Raw genomic sequence first — 26,510 nt, forward strand, 5'->3', positions numbered from 1 at the left:
AAGGGAATTTATTTGTGAATGGAGAAAATGCAATGAGAGAAAATTGTCCCATCGTGGAAAATTTAACCAACATACCGAGGCCAACTTTGAGCTGGCTTCTGTATTGAAATCTGATCTTGAGATTAATGTTTTGTATTAATGTGAAAAATCAGTTATACTAGCTTAAACAAGTGTCCATAACTCTCAGGAAGTATGCTTTACTTCCTGGTCATACAGGCTATTTTACAGTGATTTCACAAATTTTCTCTTTTTATTGCTGTTGAAAGCATGTTTTCTAGATAGACGACAGTATTACTTTCCACCATTTTCCAGATTGAGAAAGATGTAAGGTAGTCCGTTTTTTGATGAAGATTATGCTGACATTATGCAAACCTTTTATCTTCACAGAGAGGCCAATGAGAGTTGAACCCTGAGTGTAATTTGTGCCAAGCAGGACTGATGTGCACCCAGAAGGAATGAAGTATGGATGTGAAAGAACGTAGGCCTTACTGCTCGCTGACCAAGAGCCGACGAGAGAAAGAACGGCGGTACACAAATTCCTCAGCGGACAATGAAGAGTGTAGGGTACCCACACAGAAGTCTTACAGCTCCAGTGAAACCCTGAAAGCTTTTGATCATGATTCCTCGCGGCTGCTTTACGGAAACAGAGTAAAGGATTTGGTTCACAGAGAGGCAGACGAATACACCAGACAAGGTAGGTAGGTCACGGTTCTCATAAAACATGGTGCTCTCCGATGGTGCCCACTTGTAGTTGTCGCTTTTTCTTCCCCACTTGAGGTGACATGATGATTTTCCAAGTTCACGGCTTATCACTGATTCAGATTTTTGAGTTATGAGATGGTCACCTCGTATTCCAGAGTAAAGATAGAAGGCCACCCACAGGCACACTGACCCCAGATAAGGGGGCTGACACATGGAGGGAATCACTCTGTACAGTTTGTGTGTGAGCTTTGCGATTCTGCTCACAACCCCGTGTATGCATAAACTGGACCCCCAGGTCTCCTGGGCTCCCTCATCATCTCATGAAGGTGCTCACACGCATTGTTTCTGCAGTTGGAACTGATGCACGGGGGGCGGGGGGGAGGGCGGGGGACAATGATGAGAAAAGCCCTGTTAACTCATTAGAAAGGAAGAACCTTATTCTGAATGATCTCACGCAGCCCGTCTGGCTCTGAACACAACTACTATGGGAGGCAATCTAGAACATTGAAGTTATACCTTTAAACATCCTGGCTTCTCATAATCCATGAGGGTTTGGTCATTCGCATGTATTTGTTGACCATTTTTATGCCCCGTTTGCTGCCTGCATACTCTACCAGCAGAGTAATGATTTCTGTAATTCTACTTCACAATCTCACACCTATCAATTTCCACGCTTTCAGACAATAGCTTATTTTAAATGTGGTGTCCGTAGTCCTATGTTGTTTCTTCTACTACATTTTTGAGATGGGGGCAAGATTACTCCTAATGAAGATAAAATCCTCTTACATTTGACTTACTTTGTCAGTTTGCATAGAACTTAGCATCCCTTAGCTCATTTAATCAGGAAATGAGGAAAAATAAATTAAACTTCAAGTGTAAAGAATATAGTCATTCTTTTCCAGTCAACTTACAAACAGTATGACTAACAGTTTGATATTGAGCAGGAACAAATTTAAGAAAAAGTAATAAAGCAATAAATCATTCAAAACTTTGGAAATTTTCCATGGTTCTTTTCTCTCTACTTTGTGGAAGGAGCCATCCTAACGAGACTGAAATAGCGTGCACTCACCCAAACCAGTTTACCTCAAAGAAGACTCATTTGATTTGCTAAAGAGAGATTTTTCACTCCCTAAAGCTGGTCTTACTAATACTACAGGTATCCTAGTTTATGAAAGGGGACAAAGCAGCTTAACATTTTTAAATCTAGTTTTTAAGGGACAATCTAAAACACATATCCGAGATACATTCTCCGGGTAAGCCAAGGGACTTGAAGTCATTGTACCACGTCTTGTAATTCCAAACCTGATTTTTTTTTCTTCTTTCATATTGTCTACACAGCTGACATAGATTATCAGGGCACATTTAAAAACGCATAGGTACTGTGAAATGCATGCAGTCTGAACCCAGTGTGAAGCCTTGCTTTTTGTAACAAAAACAACTGCTTAGTGCCCTCCTGGAAAAAAAAAAAAAAAAGTGCATCGTGGGATACCATTAGAAGAAAAAAAAAAAAAAAAACCAACTCCGCACATGTGGTGTGATGCGTGGAGGCTCATCTCCACCCCAAGCAAGCATTTAGTTTTGGCAGCACAAGGGATGCTTAAACGGGTTAAAAATAGCAAGCTGAAATTTTCACCTCCTAGGCAGTGCTAATCCAGCACAGACTGTGGTTGATGACACGGCGGGACCATCTGTGGAAACCCTGGAACCGAAGTTCTTGGGGGCCCAAAGAGTACCATCACTCAGCTTCTTGCCAGCCAAGGAGGGGAAAAAAAAGGTGGGGGGGGAGGTGGAGGAAAGAGGGAGTGAGCGAGGCAGCAGAGGGAGGCCCCTTGTCGGGAGCAGCTGGAGGGGGCAGGGAGGAGAGCTTTCAGGGCAGGAGAGAAAGGAAAAGCAGGAGTGTGACGGGGCTGCCGTCCACCTGACACGTTCATAAATCAGGCCGTATTAAAAACATACATGGAAAGTCCTGCTCTGGACAGCCAACACGCGCTGATTCCTTAGTGGGCTCCAGGCATGGCACTAACCAGGTTATGTGCATGATCATCTGACCCCCCAGGTGGGGTGGGGGGGTTCCCAGTAGTGCCCTCCTTTCCCAGATGGAGAGGTCTGACACCCCGCGGTTGACGACAGCGGAGCTGGGACCTGAACCTGGGCCGCTCCAGCCCTAGCGCTCGGCTTCCGACCTCTCTGGGCGGGGACCACAGCAGAAAAACGGGCAATTCCGTGGGAGAATCGCCCTTTGCTTGGTCGGTGTCAATTTTGGCCAGTTTTGCTGGTGTGGGTAGAGAGAAAGGCGGAGACATCTTTAGGAAATAAGATTGATAGGATTATTTGTGACCAGGTGCGGGGAGTGTGAGGGCGAGGGAGAGGGGCGATTTGCAGATACTTTGTCTCTCCTGCGGTTCCAGACAGGGGATGTGTGTAGCAGGAGCAGCGAGTGTAGCAGGGAAATGACTCAGGAAAGGCTGCCATCAGATTATGTTTTTCTCAAGCAAGCAGAATGAAAAAGCCTCCCAGGCTTTCCTTTTCTTTGAACCTGACAAATGTCAATTTTTCCTCACTGACTATTATGCTGTGGGATTAATTATTTAATTGACAAAATGTGCTTCCTGCCACAGCTCCTGACATCCTACACGTAATAAAAATGAAAGATGAAAAATATTGCTAGTAGCCAGAGATCTTTGAAACAATTCCAAAGAATCATGCTAATTTAGCTTGTCCATGGAGTTTTAAAACAACTTGTCAATTCTCCATCCACTTAGTCTGCAAATGACACAGGAAAAGCCGCTCCAGCCAGAGGAAGGGCTAGGTAGAAACCCCTGTTAATGCAATTACATGGAGAATTCAAATCTAAAAAATATGATGTTTTTATGTTTCTTGACCAATTTTGTGGCCTATCATCAAACTTGATTTTAATCTTTTTTTTTTTTTTCATGGCTTTCCTGACTGGCAGGTGCCTCTCATTAATTACATGTTCTGTTTAGATACCGTAAAGCTAGAGATGATTTCATTTTCACAATAATGTGTAATTTGGCTGGATCTCACAAAGGTCTCTCACTCTGTCTCTCTCTTTTTTTTCAATCTCTTCATGTGGTTTATTCGGTGATGGAGATAGTTGTGCTTCTAGCAGCTGTGGAACTCTCTGTAGGTGTGATGGGGTTAGGGTAACAATGGCTTGTTTTGCATTCTTGGATACTATTTTCTTTGATTCATCTTTGAAGAGAATTTATCCTGTCAGGTCTGAGACACAGTTCTCATGAAACAGCTGCAGAAGATCATCCCACAGTTTTAGAGAAGTGATAAAATAAAAGATCTTTTTTTTTTTCCCTCTGCACTATATACATTGTTCATAGTGTCCTTAACCAAACGAAAATGCTTATCAACTCCAACAAGGGGTGTTGTCCGTGAGGGTGATTTTGGAAACGAGGTGATGTCTGGAAATAAGAATGCTTTTGTTCCCCAGAACCATGAGCCTGAAAAGAACACCCCTGAGACAGTCTTAACCCAAGAACATTTACCAGTCAGTCAGTCAGTCAGTAATTGGTGTTGGGTGGTGAATCGCAGAATTTTAAAATGAAAAGACCACCGTTTACTCTCCATTTGTAGAATGGCAATGGGGAGGAAAGTTACCCATTTTTATATCTGAAAAACAGATAGCGTTATGTCTGTATGTGTGCATACCTGACATCAAACTAGAACACGAATTTTCAAAGTAGGAAAGGGAAGGAGAAGGGCAGATTGACAAAGATGGCCACTCATTAAGTCTAAGTGTGGCTCACCGCAGGCCTTCCCTGACAGCTTGCTTCCAGCCCCAGAAACTCTTCTTTTTCCTTCCTGCTGCTCTGGGATTTTTCTTCTCTTCCTACTTGTCATTGTCAGCAGCACCCCACTGTCCCCGGCTCTCGTAAACATGGCTTCTGCCTCTCCCCTCATCACATCGCTGGTCTTAGACCAGTTCAAGTGCAGTAGATCCCACAGACCGTGATTTTTCACCTGCTTACTGGGCTGCATCCTGAGCCCATCTTTTCTACAAATACTCTTTCTTACCAAGCGTAATCCTCTTTTGTGAAACAAAAGAACATTAGAGGAAGAGTCCAAGTTTTCCTGTAAATATGTGTCCAGGAATGCAACATGATGGGGCTTGAGTGATGCCTCCTCTGGCTATCCCCCAGCCAACTCCTTCCTTCCTCCGAGCTGAGCAGTGATCCAGGGTGCCACTGAGATCTAGAATTCTATAGGGCCCTGAAGGACAAAGTTGAGGCAGGTAGTTTTTTCCCTTTGGGTCAGACGAGAGCTCAGAATGGGATACAGCTCTGGGGTGAAGATCAGAAAGAAAGTTGTGACTTTGTGGCATCAGGGAGAGGCTGACCTCCCTCCCCATGGTCCCTCCGGGAGTGAAGGTTGCCTTACGGGAGTAGCTGGGGTCCTTGGCCCCTTTCTCCACTCTGATATTGGGAGAGTGCCAGCCAAGGAAAGAGAGAGGAGAAAGAGATGTCTCTAGAGTCTAATAGGACTTACTGCTAAGACACCCGAGGAAAGCCAGGATGTGCTTAATGGCATCCAAAAGGCAGAAAGTGGGATAGGGTGCAAGACAAGACAAACAAATCAGGAAATTGCTAATGAAAATGGGCAACGGAGATCAAAGAGGAGAACTTGAGTCCAGATAAAAAAGTAGAAGAACGCTTACAGAAATCCACATAGGAGAAAGGCAGCAACAACAAAACCAGCCACCACCACCACATGATGGGTCAGGAGCCGTCATTTACAAATGAAAAAATGTAATAGGTTCGTTGAAGAAGAGTATGTGTTCCTTGATGAAATCCAAGTTAATAGTTTTAAAGACCAAGTAGAAGAAAGAACTCAAAACAAGAAACAAAGTTCCAAGTAAAATTAAAAAGAAAACACTCAGATGTACACATACACACCCCCCCAAGCCCATCCTAGAGAAATTTTGTAACATTCGAGAGAAAGATACTTTATAAGATCCTATAGAGAAAAAACAAGTTACCTTTCTTGTTGCTTAGAAAAGAAAAAAAAAGACAATGAATTTCTCATCTACAATAATGAAAGTAGGAGACAATACAGTACCATCTACAAAGAGAAAAGAACCACAACCCAGGGATCCTCTGTGCAGGGAAGACATCATTCATCTCAGACTAAATGCAAAATAGTTAGGGACCAGCAAAGACCTTATCAGCAATGTACACCATCTAAGGAGGGATTCAAGAGAGCGATAGGGACTGAATCAATCCCCGCCCATGTAGAGGAGAGGAAACAGTGAGGAGCAGTCAACTTCGCAGTACGTGTGTGGATAATTCCCAAATGATGATGTCAGAGCAACTGGCAATGTACAAGAAGCACTACAAGGGAGACCTTAAAAAAAGGCTAGAGCTAAAACTGATCACTTGTCTTGGCAACACCCAGGAGTGGGAGGAAAGTAAATGTATTCCAAAATCTCACCTAAAGAGGGAGAGGGGGAAACAGTCATGGAGTAGAGTTTTAATGGAGGGAAATAATTGCTACCTTGCATTCATGTAATAAGGAAAACCATGTATTTGAATATGAATGTCAGGAAAGGGAGGTAATCATTAGCGGAATGAGAAAAGTACAATAGACCTACCTAATTAGCAAGGGGGAAAGGGGCATGAATAGCAATCTGATCAATTTAGCAAAAACTGCTCCAAGGAAAAAGAGGAAACAAGTAAAATCATGAATAACCATAAAACAAGATGAAAGAAGGCAAATCTACTATATCACATATTACGTATTACATGAAATGTAAATGCACTGAATTTTGACACAAACAGAACTATTCCACTGGCTTGTAAGTTACTAGCATTTATAATAAATGGACTTAAGGTGGCCAAAGAATGGTTGAGAATAAAGAGATAGGTAAAGAAGGATTCAGTAAATACCAACCAAAACAAAAGGAGAGCGAGAATGGCAGTAATAATAGTAGGAACAACAGAATTTACTATTAGAAACACCAAACAGGAAATAGGGGACCACAGAGTAAATGTCTTTCTGCACGAGACAGAAGGATGCCTACTCTTCAACTGCACACATTAAATAATGTAGTAGCTAAGTTTGTAAAGCAAAAACTACTAGAGAAAAATGGTTGTTAAACTACATTTATTGGGGGAGATTTTGGTTCAGCATCTTCAGCATCCGATCTAAAAGGTTACAAAAATAAGGGAGCGATTATATAATATTAATAAAAATTTTCAGCTAAGGTCTGTGTACAGACGTGGAAGGGATACAGATTTTCATAATTCCACGGAATACTGGCAGACACCGGTTGTGCTTTTAGCCACAAAAAGAAACATCAAAAAAGTCAGAAAAGTAGAGATTTTATAAGTCAAAACATTTGATCATATAATTCAGCAGAATTTGAAATAAAGAACCAAAAGAAAAACAAGCAAAAACTCTTTCCTTCCTTGGATTATGGCAACCCTAGATTATGATAAGAAGCAATAGAACACAAGGGAAAGAACGTTCTGCTTTCAAAGCTTATGGGAGACAGAGAAAGCCGTAATCATAGGAAAAATATATTGTGAAAGAATATATTTAACGAATAAAAGCCAACAAAGAGGAATTCGCTCTACATGCTAAGAAATGGGTAAAATGTCAGAAAAATAAACCAAAGGAAATGGAGGAGGGAGAGAGTCAAGATAAAACTGAAATTAAAAATAAACAAAAAAGCTGGTTCTTTAAAAAGACCAAGGAAATAGAAAGCCCCTGGTGATCCCAATTAAAAAATAATGAGAACAAAAATAGAGATACTGAAGACCACGTAACAACTAAGGGACTGTTGCACACAACGGTTTAAATCTAGAGGAATTTATTTTTTCTTAGCAAAATATGATTGACCCCAAACTATTTCAAAACAGGGAGAAAAAACTTGTCAAGACCAATTAGCTCAGAAGAGATTAGAAAAGTGACTGAAAGGGCAGCGATGGCAAGGAAACTGTTCCTTTGGGTGAATTTCATGTTTCTAGGTGAATTTTATAAAACCTTCAAACTGTAGCTCAATCCAAAGTTCAAAAAGCTATTTAACACCACACACATATACAAACACACCCACGAAAGATCGAAGTACTGAAATTCATATTATGAAGCTAACATAACCTTAATAACCTTAATATTAACTTGATTAAAGTGGTACACAAGAAAGACTGTTTATATCGCAATTAATCCTCAATATATGTGTAAAAATTAGTCAAGGTAACTATTCACATGTAAGACTCAAACAATGTATCAAAAGGATAATGGTCTAGGCCCAATTAATAACCGAGTAGTTACTAATCCTTGGTATAATGTGAGGATTTTTCAATGTTAGAAGTCTATTGACATAATTAGATTAATAAATCAGAGTAGAAAAACATGATCTTATCAATAAATGATGAGAAGTTTTGGGATAAAATTTAGAAATCATTCCTTATTAAAGTTAAACTCACTAAGTTAAACAAGAACCGAAATAAAATGTAAATATCTTAGTTGTGTATAAGAAGATCAATCAAAAAAAATTAAACAGTTTTCTAATTGGTGAGATCCTAGGACCATTTGAACTAAAATCAGGAACATGAGAAAGGCTCACCTACTCTCCCACAATCAATATTCAAAATTGTTTTAGATGTTCTAGCAATTGCAGTAAGAGAAGAAAATTAAATCATTGATTTCTGTTTTGGAAAAAGTTAAAATCAGCACTTCTATTAATTATATAATAAGTGTATACATACAAAACCTGTGTGTCTCTAGAAGTTAAAAAATATATAGTTTGAAGCAAATTGGTACTTGGATAAATATATAGGATAAATATAAATATATAGGATAAATATATAGACATCATAGGTCATATAGCACAGTAATTAAGAGTGTAGGTTCTGAATCCAGGTGACCTGTGTTTGAGCCTCAGATCTGTCGTTCATTAGCTGAGTGGCAAGTGACCACATCTCGGCCAAGCAACTGGCTTGGGCCAGTTACTGAATTTCTCTGTGCTTCAGTTTTCTTCTATTGTAGAATTTGGTTTAGTTTTCAATCTATAGTTTGTTGAGAATGAGATGAATTAATACACGTAAACTGTTTAGAAAAATGCTGGGTGCGTGTTAAATACTATTTTTAAGTAATTATTCAATAAAAATTGGCTAGATTTGGAAGTCAGAAAAACACTTCCCATCCCAATAGCAACAAACACTATAAAACTCTTCAGAATAAATTTATAAGAGTGGTATGAGACCTAATATGAAAGAATCTATAAAATGTTACTGGAAGACATAAAACAAGATCCAAATAAATGGGAAGACAGTCAATGTTTTTAGGGGGGAAGACTGATATCCTAAGAGTATCACTTCTCCCAAAATACATGTGTAGAAGTCAAGGTTTATTTTTTAATTGGAGAAAGGGGTCTTAAGTTTCACATGGAGGAACACACCTGAAAATAACCCAAAATATATTTAAAAGGCAAATAATGAGGACAAAATGACCTTAACAAATACCTTTTGAAAAATACTATGAAGCCACTGTAATCACATCTGTATGATATTGGCATAAATAAAGACAAGTCTGTCAGTGCAATAGACTAAAATTTCAAACATAGATCCTAGTATGTAGGGAAATTTAGCATAAAACAGAAAATGGTTTTTCTATTCAGTGGGATTTGATAAATGGTGCTGGCACAACTGGCTATCCATCTGGAAGAATGTAAAATTGGACCCATATCTCTCAGCATATTCAAAAATAAGTTAAGATGGATTAAAGACAAATGTAAAAAGTAAAGCAAAAAAAAAAAAAAATTCTGGAAGTTAATTTGAAAGACGGAATAAAGGAGGAACGACTTGACCCGCGAGTAGCAGGAAGTTCCCAAAACAATGGCTTAGACATCTAACCATTAATTCTTTCCTGACAAAACAAGGAGTCCAGGGGTATAGACTGTTCAGTATCTGAAGATGCCACCCAGAACTCAGGTTCCTTCCGTCATCCTTGGCATGTGGCCTTTGTCCCGTGGATCCCCAGATGTTTGTGGCATTTTCATAAATCCTGCCTGAAACAGAGTAAACGCAAAGGTGAGAAGGCCTTCTCTACTCTGGACTGTTTCTTTTTACTCCCCAGAGACGTCTTCCTACATCTCTTTTTTCAGAACTGTTATACTTGGCTACACTTAGCGGCATGAGAAGAGGGAACATATACTATTTTTGCTTTCCAGCTTTTATAACAGAGGAAGGCAAGGAAGAAGTGGTTGTGAATCCACACAGCCTGCCCCAGAGACTACGTGTACCTCTCGATAATAGGGGAGACCCTTCTAACAGAAACAGAAAACCCCAGGCACCTGGGTGGCTCAGTGGGTTAAAGCCTCTGCTTTCAGCTCAGGTCATGATCCCAGGGTCCTGGGATTGAGCCCTGCATCGTGCTCTCTGCTAAGCAGGGAGCCTGCTTCCTCTGCCCCCCCCGCCCCCCGCCCCAGCCTGTCTCTGCCTGCTTGTGATCTCTGTCTGTCAAATAAATAAATAAAATCTTTAAAAAAAAAAGAAAAAGAAAAAGAAAGAAAGAAACAGAAAACCCAGAAAGAAAAGCTTGAATGATTTTTTTTTAAACTTAAAACTTAAAAGCCATAAACAAAACTGCCATATTGGGGCTTGTGATTACAATTCATGTGACAGATATAAGGTCTCTCCATATAATACACTAAGAGTAACTTTTGCAAATTGAAAACAGAAAGACTATCCAGTGGGAAATGGCATGAATAAACGGTTCACAGAAGAGCAAATTCAAGTGGTCAGTAAACACATGGAAAGGTGATCTGTTTTCCCGTTGGTCTGAGAAAGGCAGTAGCTAATCCCAGCTCCCGCACCCCCGCTGCACAGCTCGCGTCCTGGCTTCCATCACTGAGCATTTGTGTACCACGTGACTACGAGTGGGATGCCTGGGGATTTCCTCCTACCTTGGAAAGCAGAAAATTAATGGAAGAGGCTCTGGTGGTGAGAGGTTTTCCCTGTTGGAATCCTGAACACATTTTTTCAAGGAGACAACCTCCTTCGCTGAATGTCATGCTCTGTTGGGCTGTTAATCCAGTTCCTCAGATACAGATAACTTAATAGACTTACACGTCCCATCATGGCTTCCTGTGTGTGGTTGTCATGGGAAAATATACCCAGGTGACCCTTGAATAACATGGGTGTTGGAGACCTTGACACCCCACACAGGTGAGAATCCACGCCTAACTTTTGACTCCTCCAGAACTAAACTACTAAGAGACTACTGTTGACCAGAAGCCTTACCAGTAACATAGTCAATTAACATATACTTGTATGCTTGTGTGTTATGTGTATTATATTCCATATTCTTCAAATAAAGTGAACTAGAGCAAAGAAAATGCTATTAAGAAAATCATAAAGAAGAGAAAATACATTTCTAGGGTTGTACCATATAAAAAAAAATCCACATGTAAGTGGACCCAAGCAGTTCAAGCCTGTGTTATTCGAGGGTCCACTGTACTGATCTCTGAGAACTTGTGAAGACAATGCATTCCTAAAGTGAGGACTTTCTAGACAATTCTGAAGATGGGGCTTAGCAAGAAGCCCCCCCAAAAGAGCAATTTACAAATTGCTTTAATCAAAATCTTACTCAAAAGTATTGATAAAGGTATATAAAGTAAACACAACAAAAATCCATTCATAGAACTGGTGAGAGAGAGAGTGAGAAAGAAAGAAGGAAGGAAGGAAGGAAGGAAGCTGGCTGCACATGTAGCTGAATATGGAAAGTTTAGGGTTTATCTTCTTCTTTTCATCCAGCTTCAGCCGGGGGGTGAGATTGCACTGGGTCCTGGGCAGAGGCACATTGTCTCAACTGAACCATAACCACAATCCTCTTAAAAACAACTTTTGCTGGCATTGCACTCTAATGTTTTGCTGGATAAAGACATTTTGCCCATTAGGATAATAGCATCCACAACATATCCAGGATTGTGCTGAGGGAGAGAATGAAGAGTTGGTGGCAAAGGGGGAGAGACCATGCCTTTAAAACATTTTCATCAATTTCCAAATAGAAAAAGGCCCATTTTTAGCTCTTAGGTATAGATTACTTCAGGGGAGGGGAGCGGTTTTATTGCTAGAATATTACAAAAATGATAAATAATTTAAAAATCTTTCTGTGTGCTGTATGTCCCAGAGAGGTCAAAAGAATTAGATTCATATTTCTTAGATGTAGAACATGAAGGTTGTACATATCATTTTAGAATGTCACTAATAGCATCGGGCAATGTAAAAATAGTATTAACCGTGACTTCAAGATACCAATTATGTGTCTTTCTATACCATTTTATCCTGCTTCGGGAGTGAAGTGGAATGCATCCATTTTTTTTTTCTTACTCCTCTTCTTTTTATTTTATTTATTTGTGTTTTTTGCATTATGAAAATATATTAAACATTCCAGCATGTTGGAAATTGTGAAAGAGGAAGAATTGAGAGCCAAGAGCAAAATGCTTTTAATTTTAAAGACCGAGATTTAGTTTAGTCTTGGATGCCATTATAGTGAATGATGGGAACTGATCCTAGACTTCAAAAGAAATATGACCATATGGTCTTACCATTCAGCACTTTATGCTGCTATGAATTTCCAGTTATACCCCAAACTTTTCATTTCCCCAGTGTTCCCCCTCACCTCTGTCATCACACAAAAATGAAAGGAATCCGAAACCCTTTTGCTGAAATACTTCTGAAATACTTACTGGTGCCGAGAAAACTTTTTGTCCTTTGTGTGAGAGTAGGATTTTATGAAGAAAGACAAAAATCCGAAGCATTAATCAGATCCACCAGGCTAATTACCACAACTCCAAAGTTTATTACTTTTAAATATTAACTACTTAAAATGATTCATTTAGAGATCAAAATGATTAATCCTTCTCAGTCACTATAAATGTCAGCGGCGGGATTAAAGGATTTAGACGGTCATGTTTACTCAACCTTCCATTTCTGTACTTAAAGACACAAGTTAAATAGCTTCAGTTTATCATCACTCCACGTTCATGTTTTCCTCCGAGCTCCCTCTTTTAGCCCCCCTGCCTAACCGATTGTTAACTAATTTGGGCCGTTAAGGAGGCAAGTGCTTCGTTCAGACTCGGGCGGCCAACCTGCTTTGTAGATTACTACCAGAAGGTGTGAGTAGATAGATGTAGCTTACAGCCCTCCTCCGGCCACAGTGGGGGTAATCCTTTCCCCCTGCCTCGGCCTTTATTGGTCTGCTGTCTTGAGCCCCCCGGCTTCCTGCTAACTTTGTATCCGGTCCTCGCCACGTGGCCGGTTCTGGATCCACGTTGTGAATCGCCGCGGTGCCTTTGGTAGCAATTATTAAGCACCTGCTGCTTCACGCCCGGCCATATGCATATTTATACCAATACCTACTGCCGTTTGGCTCGGATACCAGCAGATAGGGGGGAGCCATGTGATCGTCCCCGGGTCCTGGATTGTTCCAAAGAAATAATCACTACACGAAAATAGGAAGCAAATTCATTTCAGAATGCTTTTGATAAAAACCAGTTGGGAGGTTATTTCCCTAATTACAAATGGCCGCCGGTATCCAAGTGGCACTATTTCGTGGTGGACACGGAAATCCTTTGTGATTCGGGCTCACGAAGATGCTCCTTCCTTAGAAGTCAGCAGATCCGTGACCCCGCGTTTCTGATTTGAGCCAACAAGTCTCCAATTCAGTTTCTGGGTTTGTCTCCCCTAGAGCTTTACAGAGCTTCTCTTGAAGAAAATGTGGATTCTCTGGGCCATTCATTCTAACCCGGCTTTCTCTGCCTGCACATCTACTTGGGGTGTTCCCTTCCCAATCTCCTCCCCAAGTTCACGGTGGCGTCTCCGCCTCCTGTACTCATTGGCACACAGGTGACCTTCCCAACCGAGTTCAGGATGCATGCCATTGGGGCACCCTGCAATGGCTTCCATTAGACTCGAGTTTTGAGTAATAAACCAGATTATAATTATGACATACAGCGGTCGAGTTCTCTGTCTTCTAAGAATTTGAGATTTTCAGTCTGTGGGGATGGATGTTAATATCACAGCAACAGATAAAGGGAGCAAGCTCTGAACGGTATTTGTATTTTACATACAGTATAACATGGGGTGGGGCAGTTAAGGTATTTAGCGGGATTTGAAGTTAATTCTTAAAATGCAGTTTTGTGCAGGGGCCTCGTAAATTGAGATTATATCATCATTGAAATTTCTGTTGCGTGTTCAAGGATGGGTATTCTATTCAAACGGTGACAAATTTAGCTTAAGAAGGTGAAAGCGTTTGGATTGTCCCATAAAATATGCATTAAGTCTCAAAGGGGAAAAAGTTACATACATTTCTATTGTTGTATGATCTTCTTATCATTTTGCAAACACAGCAAAAAAGGGAACTCCGGATAAGGTGGTGGGGACATTAATTCCGCAAGCATCAAGTAAGAAATATTTGCCCAGTTTGTAGTCTTGTGTTCCGCCCTGCCCTTGGAGAACCGTCACTCCGTGCCTGAGAAGGGATAATCCATCCAAACTCACAACCACCAAGGAGAATATTTAAGGAGAGTTATAGGTTATTTTATTTCTGTCTATTGAATGTATATGGATTCTTCTATCCATTTCCCAAACTCAGTTTTGGGCGCTGCTATTAACAGAAGAAATGGATGGGTATTCTCCTTTTCAGAAAGCCTTGTATGTCAAAAGAAAGGGCAGAAAGGAAATGAGAGACAAACATGGCTCCAATGTTTCTTACAGAGCTTCGCTTCTTTACAATTAACGAGGAAGGATATTTAAAAGCCAGCTTCTCCGAGAGAAGCTAGTAAGTTAAAATTCCAATTATTGAATGGTAGCTATTAAAGAGCAAATCAAAAAAACCATATATTTTCTTTTTTTTTTTTTAAAGGAGACAGGCTCTAGTTCTTCTTTACTCTATTTTTTAAATTAAGGAAATTATCATGCAAAGTAAAAATTCAAAACTATAAAATAGAAAATCACTAATTTCCTTCACTTGCAGTCCCTCAAAATGATCATCACAACAGTTTTCTTGCCTTCCTCACCTTCATTCACACTCAAAACCATAAGCACTCACATAATGTGTTGGTTCTCTCTCTTAGTTTCCAAAAATGGAATCAGACTGTACACACCATTCTGCAACTTGTATGTGTATGGGTTTTTTTTTTCTTTTTTCTTTTTTTGCTTAAAATATATATAATAGGCTTCCCTCCAGATCCAAAGATATAGGTCCAGACTCACTGTTGATGCTAGCCACATAATGTTCCATCAAATGGGCTACATATAATGTATTCAGCCATTCCCTTCTGGTGAGCATTCTAGTTATTTTAATTTTCGCAACAGTGCCATGGGAATCGTTATTGGTCCATGTATGTTTAAGAGCAGGTGATTTTAGTCTCAAAGGTGGGCTCTCTGAGCTAAAGAGCAGTTTTCATTTTGATAGAAAACCATTTTCGAAGACTAAATCCGCATAATAGAAAGCAAAGAAAAAGTAATAGCATAAAATGATAATAATTCACAGAGCAGGCCCCCAGAATCAACTACTGTTTGAAAGGAACAACAGTTCTTAGTTTGTCCCCCAAATTTCAATACCACCAACCTATATCCCAGGTCTCCATTGCAAACTTGCAGCGTAATACAGGAAATCTACCAATAATAACAGGTCCTGGGGAGGATACGCAGGAATAGGGCCGCCCCATACACTGGGACGGGAATGTAAAATGGTGCAGCCATTGTGGAAAACAGCCTGGCAGGGTTCCCAAAGATAACACCTAGAGCTACCCTATGACTCAGCGATACCTCTCACAAAGACATATATGGACGAATATTCCTAACAGTATTTCATAATAACCGAAAAGTAGAAACAACTCAAGCGTCCATTAACAGATGAGTGGATATGTAACTGAACCCAAGTCCATGTGCCCGATGGGCAGCAAAGCCAGCCACAGAGACCTGGGGTGTGTAGCAAGCAAACTGTCTATTATGGGGGCAGCCAGAGGACGAAATGGGACAGCAAGCTCAAATCTGTTTCCCCAGGGCAGGACAGAACAGGATTTTTATAATCACAGGGGTTGAGATTACATCTACTTGATGAAAAAGAGCTGTAGGAAAGCTTCAGTTATCCATGAGGAAAGATACAGATGTAACATAGATGTAACATACACCTGTGTTCATTTTGGGATGGAGACTTAACATCAGAATGAGGCAGAATTCAGCCCCTGAAGTCCAGAGGTTATCTTGGGGCTGTGGGCACGATCTGAGAGCCGTGTGGAGTCAGACCTGCTAAGTTTTTCCCTATTGTCGATATATTCCATCACATGGAATACTATTGGACCCTAAAAATGAAATACTGATATATACTACAGTAGGAATGAAACTTGAAAGCGTTATGCTAAGTGAAAGAAGCCGGTCACAGACGTCCACATGCTGTAGGGTCTCTTTTATTTGAAATGTTCAGAATAGACAAATCTGTAGTACAGAGAGTGGATTGGTGGTTGCCTAGAGCTAGGGCTAGGATGAGTGGGTAAGGGGGACGATGGGAGGTGACTGATAATGGGTACAAGGTTTCTTTGGGGGGTGATAAACTTGTCTTAAAGTTGTGGTGATAATTACACACCATAAGGCATATACTAAAAACCATTGACTTGCACCTTTTATTTTATTTTATTTTATTTTTTAAGGATTTTATTTATTTATTTGGCAGATCACAAGCAGGCAGAGACAGGCAGGGGGTGCAGGGAAGCAGGCTCCCCACCGAGCAGAGAGCCCAATGCGGGACTCGATCCCAGGACCCCTGAGATCGTGACCTGAGCTGAAGGCAGAGGCTTAACCCACTGAGCAAGTGCGCCCGACTTGCACCTTTAAATGGACACGATATATGGTTTATGAGTTATGTCTCAATAAAGCTGTTTAAAAAAAAAAAAAAACAAGGGAGAGAGAAAGAAGCAAAATCTAGAGAATTCTAGACTCTGGGCGGGAAGAGAATCCCGTGAGTTCAGAACTGGACCACCCAAAAGTATAGTCTGTTCCTTTGCCACTCACGCAGAGGTAGTGGGTGTCTCGCTTCCTGGAGAACATCCCTTGGTCTTGAGCTTTGAAAAATCCTTCCCTGCCTTGACCGGGTTATAGATGCGGTGTGAGAAAAAGGCCAAGCAGCTAAACCATTCATTTCCATCCCTTTCTTTTCCTGAAGGGGTAGCTTTGCTCGGTGCCAACCTGAACCTGAAACATTTGTTCTTATCTGGTCCTGCCCACTTGGTCACAGACCTGCCCTCCCTTTTTGAAAGTGTGAACTTTTTTTTTTTTTTTTTTTTTTTTAATGATACAACCTGCCTACGTTGTGTTGATTCAGTTTTTTTCATAGATTTTCAAATTTATGAGTTCGTAAAACTCAAATGCCTAATCCGATCCAAGCTAACCTTGCCTTGTGATCACAATGACTCTCGTGCTTAGGTATACTTTATTCTGGCTGCAATTTATTGTTTGGGTAATGCTTCAGATTGTAGTGGGAAACTCTGGGTCGGCCCTACTGCCAAGGTTACCAAAATTCAATGTGTAGGAGATAAATATTTATTTCACCAGTTTCAGCTCAATAGGATTAACGTAAAGATTCTAAAAGGCAGAGAAGGAAATTAAGAACCAGTTAGAACCAGTGCAAAGAACACAATCCGGAGGAACCCTGGAAAATACGAATAAATGTATCCTTATCTCTTGTGTTTCTTGAAGCCAAAGCAAGATGGTCAAGTTTTTAGCTAGTTCCAGAAGCATCTTTTCTGCCTTTCTCTTTGCACATTCCTACATTGCCCTAAAGCCCTCCCGAGGAGGGCTCACCCAGCCCAGCCCTCCCACCTCCATGATACCTCTACCAGCTGTCTCTCTTCCCCGAGTCAGAAACCTTTCTTCTCACTATCCTCCCTGTTTGTCGAAACTGCATTTGTTTTCCGTAAGTATGGCCCATCTTGCTAACACTGATAGATTGTGGGAAATAACATGCTAGAACTAATTTATTCTCATTTGATTGCTAGATCTCCCCAGGGGTGTTGCCTTAAAACAAGAGATCCCACAAGCAAGAATCCTTAAAACCAAAGAGGGGAATTGGCAACAATCGGGCCGAAGCTCTGAGGCAGGTCTGGGCTAGAGATATTTTTGAATAAAGAAAAAGGAAAAGTTAACAGTGGTGAAGCGGTGTTCTAAAATTGTTTGGAAATGATCCTCTGCTGATGGTCAAATTGTACATTTCTCTATGATTGTTAATTACGTTTGTCCAGGTGTTTATTTTGTAAGCCGTTCTCATTAGCCTTGCTTTATGGCAGTCACGTTTACAGAAAGAATCTCTTAAAACAAGTCACCAGAGCCCTGAAGGATGAAAAAATAGAAGAGTAAAGTGACTGGAGCAGAGCTAGTGAGTGGAGGTCAGGTTTAATGTTCTTTCCTAGAGGAAATGAAAGCCAACTTTCAATCCGGGAAAGCAGTCGAATAGGGGCTCCTCTGCTTCTACCTGTTTTCCAGCTTGCATTTCAGAAAGAGCCTATGAGAGTTTTGAATTATTGGGAGACAGTGATTTCAGAGGGTCAGATGTTGAAGGAGTTCGGGATACACGTATGGGTTCACAGGGACGGTGCCTTGGATATATTTATGTGTGAAGTGAACCGTGTTTCCATACCTGGATAACAGATACTGAAGATAGCTTTCCGCTGTCCCTCACCTCATAGATTTTTGCATCAAGATGTTAACAGTGTAAAAGCCGATAATGTGGAAGATATTTTCAGTTGCATTTCAGAGATTAGAAAGGAGTTTTTAACTGCTTTTAATCTCCCTCTTATTTTTATTCTCCAATGGGCACCTCCCAAAGTAGAGGAAAGATGCAGAGGATCTTATCATCCCTTTTCACCCCTTAACAATTATTTAGTATTTTTGTTTTGAAAAGTCACTATGTTTAGTGGTGCTATGTAACTGTTTTAGACCCCTCCCCACCCTCTCCCCATTTAATATGTGATGTATAAAGAACAGTGGGTAAGTTCTTCTGCCACTGTTCCATTAATTGACCATGACATTGACCTTTTTTGGATTTTCTTTTGTGAGTACAAGCTACGCTAATTATTTAAAAACTACTGATAATACTGTGCCTTAATTCATCAAACTTGCTCACTTTTTCACTCTTCCATGGGTTCTTTTTTCCTTCTTTTTTTTTTCTGACATATTTTTTCGTTCAGATACTTATTCAAATGTCTCTGATAAGCAGTTTGATTTGTAGCTAATTGTAGCAACTGATTTTCATTATTTATGAGTGTCCTTGTCAGAACCCATTTGGAAGTCTGACCAAGATAAAGCTGATTCCAACTTCTGATATGACCACAGCAATAAAGCAATTAACCACACTAGTTAAAATGTGCTGGGGCCTGAAGGCTACTGATATCTTTACAACCAAATACATACAATATCGTGCATTATATTTGACTCATTTCTTAAAAGATTTCACATGTTATTGTATTATCACAAAAAATTTATGATACCCTCTTTTGAAAAAAAATATGATGTATGTTACATCTCACACCAGCCAATTAACTTTAAAATGTTCGTAGATTGAAGAGATAGAAGTAGGGGAATGAAAACTGTGAGTGATAGAAATGCTTCATATTCTTAAAAGGTTGGTATTATACGGCAGCATCTGAATCAGTCTTTGTGAACAGTTGTTCTTTCCATGTACTTTGAGTCTGGTTGGTACCTAAAACTCAGACTCCATCATGCCAATGAGAGACAAGAAAGGAAGAGCCATATATATCTGCATTAGACAAGCAAACATATTTCTCTCTCTTCTCATCCATAGTATGATAAAATATATGTGGAATTTCAAGAATAAACACACGATTGGCAAAATCATTAATCAGAGGAGTCATTTTCGAGTGTCACCTAATTTAAATACTTTGACTTGAAGTTATTGCCTTGCCATGAGTTTTATTAAGCTCCAATGTATTTGTACAGGCCTGTAGGGTTCACAGGCATTTATTTTTCAGGGAACTTGATTTTATCATTAATTTTTAAATACATATTACTCTGGCTTTATCTTTAGAGTGCATTTTATTTGCAAAAAATTGGTTTACTCTGATCAATACAGATGTTTCCAGGTGTTTATTAAAGCAAAATGTCTAGAAAGTCAGATGTCTGCAGATTTTCAAGATATTACACTCCAAAATGTAGTGAATGTATGCACACGCACAGGTTATATGGTTATGCTCATAGCTAACTTAAGGGGGCAAGATGTAATAAAGACTTTCCAAGCCCCTGTTTCTACTTACCAAGTAACTTACTCTCTTTTCTCTACCGAGGGAGTGACATCTAGGTGGGAAAAAACCCAACATTTAGGACTAGAGCCAAGACCCAGGAAATAACTGACAATTTCCATTGCTTCACGAGTGACTGAATGAAATTCTGTCCTTGATAACTAGTCCTTTCTCTGGATTGAGTTGTCATGGTCCACGTTCCTTGGCTCGCCCCTCTCTCTCGAGGTCCTTATGGGCTTAAGTGGTCGACAGAAGAGCTCTCAGTGGGGGTGTGTGGGAAATCAGCCAAGGAGCCCCCCCCCCCACCCAGCCTCCCTTAACTGTGCCCCCTTGGCCATATGCCACTCGAGGCTGATGTCAACCCCTGGGGCCCGTAACTGGAAAACCGAAATGCTTGAGTGTTTATTTTAGGGAGAGTTCTTAAAAAAAAAAAAAAATGAAACATATACTCACTAGTTGTTATCTTTTTCTCCCCCTAATTAGGACAGAATTTTACCCTAAGGCAGTTAGGAGTTTGTGAACCAGCAACTCGAAGAGGACTGGCATTTTGTGCGGAAATGGGGCTTCCTCACAGAGGTTACTCTATCAGTGCAGGGTCAGATGCTGATACGGAAAATGAAGCAGTGATGTCCCCAGAGCATGCCATGAGACTTTGGGGCAGGGGGGTCAAATCGGGCCGCAGCTCCTGCCTGTCAAGTCGGTCCAACTCAGCCCTCACCCTGACAGACACGGAGCACGAGAACAAGTCCGACAGTGAGAGTGGTAAGTGCCATGTTTTTTGCTCTATCGTATTGACCTTCGGTGCTTTTGTCTGTTCTCGTTGACCATGGGCGCCTGCTTCCCTTCCTGTCTTCTCTCCTCCCCTTCTTCCTTCTCTTTCTTTCTTTCTTCTTCCTCTCTTTTCCTTTTTGATGCACTAGAACTCAAGAAATGTCCTTGAATGGTGCATTTATTTTTTCCCAGAAAAAAATCAATATTCGACATCCAATTGTTAAATTATGCAAGCGGTCTATGATGTGTGAGCTATAGTTTTGAAAAACAGTTTGATTATGTACAGAAAAAAAATAAAAAGATTAGCTTGGACTTACCTGACTTATCTGGGACCACGTCACCTCGTACCCTCTGTGAAGTAGCAAAGCCCGTGGTGAAAAAGTTTACCCCAGAGCCAGCTGGTAATCAAAGGTGTCTTTGTAGATGCCTCCCGAAGATAGCCCTTAGAATGGATGAGGGAGCACACAGAATAGTTTATTAACAGGGCTCAAGTGATGGAAGAACAAATTTGACCATGCTTTAAACTCACTGGCCGATGAGAGTCAATGAAAGTTTGGTAAAGAGGGCAAGTATGGTTTCGATGCACTTTGGGGACTGAAATATTATGCAATGAAGTCTACGCACAAAAATCAGATTTTAGGCTGGCTAAATAGCAACTTTACATATTGTAAGAAAGGTATCTTTATGAATTATTGGGACTTTTTTCTTAGAGCTAATGCAGGATCATAAAAACAGGTCATTTATATGCAATAATAGATTTCAAAGGAAAGTTAATTTTTAGTCAATATTGCTTCTAAGAAGCATTGGAGCATCAGTGCCAACATACCAGACAACGAAAGGACATTTCTCCTTCAACATTTAATATTAACATTGCACTTGCGACTTCAATCTAGTTATTGATGCTCTGTGTATATGAAGCATCAAGAAGCAAGGAGAAAATTAAAATGGAAGATTTGCATGACATTTGAAAAGAAAGATGGTTGTTTCCCCGACGGGATTTCATTTGTGTTATTTATTGAGCAACTTTGTCAACTTGGCTTTGCAATAGGAAAGCGGGTCCATTCAGCCTTCAGTTTTAGCGAAGTCATAGTATAAAGTGGTATCTGTTGCTTCCCATTATGACTGTCCTTACTAGTCATGAAAAAAAGTCTAATTTAAACCAACGAAAACAGTGTCTTCTCTTATGTTAGAATACTTTCATGCACTAAACCAAAATCAAGATCAATTAATAATACACACTCGATGTGTTCATTTTGGAAGTGTCCATTCTAGCTGGACGCTGGCTTCCTTCCAACCCCACACAGGAAACAAGGACAGTTCTCTCTGACAAAATGAGTCTTCAGATGAGACTGCCAGCATTTCCCTGAGCAAATCCATTCACCTCAGTATAACCTGTATTTATATCAGTTTTCATTGTGTATTCAGAAGTTACTAACCTTAGATGCGTAAGATTTGGTGTCAACTTTGTTTTCCATCTATCCAAACCTTCAGGTACAATGGTTGTCTTCAAATGTTGCGCTCGGTATTTGATTTCCCTAAAATACATGATAAAATTTATGGTAGTTATAGAAAAGAGTAGAAGGCAGCAAGAGAAGGCATTCGGTTCTGATTCTCCGCATCATATCCATACCTGTATCCATTACATATTTTCTCACACCAGGTCAACTTGTTCTTTCCACCCACAACCTTTGTAGCAGCTCTTACTTCTCCCTAATAACAAATGTATCCCGTTACTGCATTTGTAGTGGTAAAATGAAGGTAATGATTTTTAAGATTCTATACCTGTTAAAGCTATCCCACAGTGAATGCCCCAAAACAGGCCTTTTTTTTTCTTTTAGGATAATCTGAAACTTACCAAATTGTCAACTTCGAGTTAACAGTATAAAATAACTAACTGGTAGGAAGGAGGATAGGAAGTCTGAGTTTCTCCCACCATTGCCCTCACCATTTGCATGGATTATCATTACGTAGAGGAGGAACTGCTTCCCCCAGGATTGCATAGACCTTGTTCAGAGAGATGTCAAGGCAAGAAAAGGTGCACTCTTTCCTTTCTCCAGGTGGTGATTATGCAGCAGAATGAAGAGAGACAGGAAGAGGGTGTCAAGGGCCCTGCCTTGAAATTCAGAACATTTGGTAGCATTTGTTGAGAGTAAACAGGTCAGCCAAGTTAAGAGTATAAAGTGTCAAAAACAATGTTTGTTGAGCTGGGCAAGTGATGACTTAAACTTGTGTTTACTCTTTTCCCCAAGGTTTGGCTGTGGTTGTTTTTTAAAAAAACATTTTGATGGTCCAGGAACTCCCAATGAGGTCAGCCAAGGGAAGAAAACAAAAGAGGAAATAAAATAGATATGGATATGGCTTCTTAATGAACATTGGCTATCGCATGGATTTAGGATGTATGACTGTAGGAACATTTCAGATTAGTTTATTTGTTCTGAATTTTCAGTGATTAGTCAGAATGAGCAAGATTCCATTGATAGTATATAATTGCGTTAAGAGGTGGAAAGGCATAATTTTCTGAAATCTTTAGCAGACTTATTGAATTGTGGAGTGAAACAAGAGCGTTGAGGCTTTTTTTCTGATATAAAAACTATGGTTTTTCTTAAACTGGATTATAGGAAACACTAAAATTTGTAATCCTATACATGGTCTTCTAACATCTTTCAAAGCAATAACCCCAAAACTATTACTTTTTTTACTTTTCCTACTTCTAGTCAAATATTTCTAATATAAAATTACTAAAATAATTCAATTCTATCCTCAGTTATTTTTCATTGCTCTCTAAGTTTGAAAGACTATTGATTTCCCAGTGATATTTTCCTCTGCCTTTCATTAGTTTAATTGTCTAATATCATTCAGTGTTGTACGAGCTTCAGACGCGTCCTTGGAAGTTCCATTATATCCCTCTAGGTCGAAACAAGAAGGACATGTGTGAAATAACTCACCAAAATGAAACTAATTTAGGAACCAGACACCGACTTGTTTTTCTCCGGTTTAGCCTGGGAGTTCTCGTTGACTGTTTTCATCATTTGAAATAACTGTGAATAAGGCTGTTTTCCCCAGAAAAAGAAATGTTATTCAACATTTGTAAAATTATGCAAGCCGAGCGCCCAATGTTCTAGTTAGAACTTCAAAGAAGAGTTTAGTCACTAAAAGGGATTAGGTTTCATTTATTTATTGATAAAGAGGCCAACAGTTCAAGTTTAGAAGGCGCTAGCACTGCTGTGAGGCTAATGAAATTTTGATGGCCCGAGCATCCCGCAAGAGTAAAAGAACGTTCGGACCATGTCACACATCTCCGTGTTAGCAGAGACGCGAAACGAGTGATAAAATGTATTCTTTTGCAAAACTAACTCTTCACCAGCCGTGGGGGTTTGAAGTTACAGAGCGTTTTGAGGAACAAATGTTTCCGGTCTATTGGGTTTCGTATGGGATTCCAAACGTTAATCTTGTTCCGAGTGCAGGATCTGGGAGAAGTCCCTTCCCGACACCGTGCTTGCTGTGGTGGCCGTCGTCCTTCTTGGTCGGCTGCGGTGCGCCAGGGCAGAGAGCGGAGGGGCAGTGGTTTGTGGCCACGTAGGAAGCGGAAGTTCTGTTGAGCTGTTGGGAGGTTATGAAAATAACCACGATGAGCTGCCCTAATCAAAGGTAGAATTACCAGTGTGCCCGGGGTCGCTTTGAGCGTCTTTCCTGTCTCTGATGTATCCTTAAAAGATCCCTGGCTGTATTTCCGCTCTGCAGCTCTGCAAGTCATCTGATCTGAATTCCAACTGTCTATTTAAATATCAGAAACAAAGGATTTTTTTTTTCAAGACATCAGCCTTTAAGCTTTAAAAATGTTTGTGCATCGTTTCCCAGAAGAAGCCAAACATATTAACATTCTTTGTCACCCAGCGGTGTGGTATCCTGAAAGGTGCCTGGATTTAGAATCAGCCCGCTCAGGGTTTAGGTCTTTTCATTTCGCCTCTGAGGCTGTTGGCTACTGAAACACCCAGAGCTCGAGTTCCCAACTTTTCCATTCTCATTGCTGCTTTGTCGGATGTACAGCAGTCCCAGTGATGTGAGGCTCCCCTGCTGGGGGTCCTCATCTGGCCCCCCTCTCCCTGTCTCCACAATCTCATGCCCCTTGGAAAGCCATGACCTTTGAAGTTGGACAGACCAGGAGGAGCTGCCATTCCCCTTCTGCCTCATCATGATTGCAGACCTCGAAAGCACCTGCTAGGGGCAGTAGCTGAGAACATGTTGGGGGGGGGGGGGCGCAGATCTCCCGGGTTTGATTTGGTCCCACCACCTCCTGTGTGACCTTGGGCAAGTTCCTTAACCTTCCTGTGCTGCAGTTTCCACAAGGTAAAGTAGAGAAAAGAGTAAGTAGAATACAGTCCTTATAAGGTCATTGTGAGGATTGAATGAGTTCAGATCTATAATGTGCTTAGAACAGTGCCTGGAACCTAGTAACTTCCAAAGAAGTGTGTGCTCTTCTCATCATCTGTAAAGAGTGGGAAATCACATCTCCTTTCTAAGTGGCAATGAAGATGAAGTTAGGTAAACAATATCAAGGACTGACATAGTTTTGGCCCATAGCACGTCTCTCCTCCTTCTCACCCACCCCCCCTCCTTTTTACTCTCCCTCTGTCTGCGTTGGTTTTATTTGTGTGGCAAGATGAGAGGGAGCTGGCGATCTCCAGAAAAGGCACTGATAATTTGCATAGTCTGGAATTTCTGTCACCATTTATTGACTCTTTTATTTTTCTCCCAAATCCCACATCCTTTTTAATTTACTGTAATTAAATGAATGTACATTGAATGGTGCTGATAATTAGTCTGATGGCTGTAGACTTCAAAGACTTCAGCATGCTCCTTCCCCTTCTGGCCAAAGGAATTTTCAAAAGTAGTGTTTCCCTCAAAGGCATGTTACTTAGACAGCCAGTCAATTAAAAGGCAATTTAACTGATGCTCATCAGTTCACACGATAAAATAAATCATTCCTGGAAGACTTTATTTCTCACCTGGGGTCTTAGCAATATACCTGTTGTAGGACCCCGCTAATGCCACACTAATTGTGCGCGATACTACAGTATTAAGGGTCAATTTGACAGACAAAGAGGGTGTAACAGTAAAGGGCAATATTTTTAGGTGTGATAGATACTTGCTTTGTACAGCTAACACATTTCAAGGAACCGATTTACTTGTCCTTTGAAATACTGTTTTCGAAGTCTGCTTTTGGTATAGATAAAGTCTAAAAGTTGAGTTATTATACTTTAAAAGGAAAAAGATACACTTTTTTTTTTTAAAGATACACTTCTTAAACCAATTTGACGAACTGTTGCAGGGATAATGTTTAAGCCAATCCTTCAGCAGAAAACTTTTCGCTGTTTCGCAGTCCAAGTTGCGGGCGACGTACTCTCTGCTTTTTCTGAGAGACTGCTTTAGGTAAGAGAGGTGTAGCTCTTCTATTACCGATTAAATTCTGGAGTAGTTTGGGAGAAACTCTTGAATGACATTGGAGTATCCCATTACGTCATGTAATTGTGATGCTTCCAGCAACGCCGCAGATACCATTTCTCGCCTGGTTCTTTTCACAAAGGGGCTCTTTGAGTTTTCTGATGATCATTTGAAGAGAGGTGTATGATTTTGCCTACCTTAATTCCATGACTTCAACTTTATCCATGAGCTTTTCAGGTTACTTTGGAAATTGACTGTAAGAATTAAGGGAGGGGGCACCTGGGTGACTTAGTCGTTAAGTATCTGC

The 26,510-nt window shown here is 40.4% G+C and overlaps 1 protein-coding gene across 9 annotated transcripts in view; it reads left to right on the forward strand.

Annotated features, from left to right (window-relative positions):
• Positions 1–462: 462 nt before the first annotated feature.
• TENM3 (teneurin transmembrane protein 3) overlaps positions 463–26,510 on the forward strand; it is a gene marked incomplete at its 5' end in the record, with an annotated part of 433,573 nt that continues 407,525 nt past the window's right edge. For 6 of the 9 annotated variants that reach the window (XM_080797211.1, XM_080797212.1, XM_080797213.1 and 3 more), the window contains 2 exons: positions 463–694; positions 20,474–20,752. In XM_080797211.1, coding sequence (XP_080653337.1) covers positions 463–694; positions 20,474–20,752 — 511 coding nt within the window. The remainder of the gene's footprint in view (positions 695–20,473; positions 20,753–26,510) is intronic. The other 3 variants (XM_080797217.1, XM_080797218.1, XM_080797219.1) reach the window with 1 other exon arrangement.

Source organism: Martes martes (genome assembly GCF_963455335.1).
Source record: "Martes martes genome assembly, chromosome: 2".
Lineage (NCBI taxonomy): Eukaryota > Metazoa > Chordata > Mammalia > Carnivora > Mustelidae > Martes > Martes martes.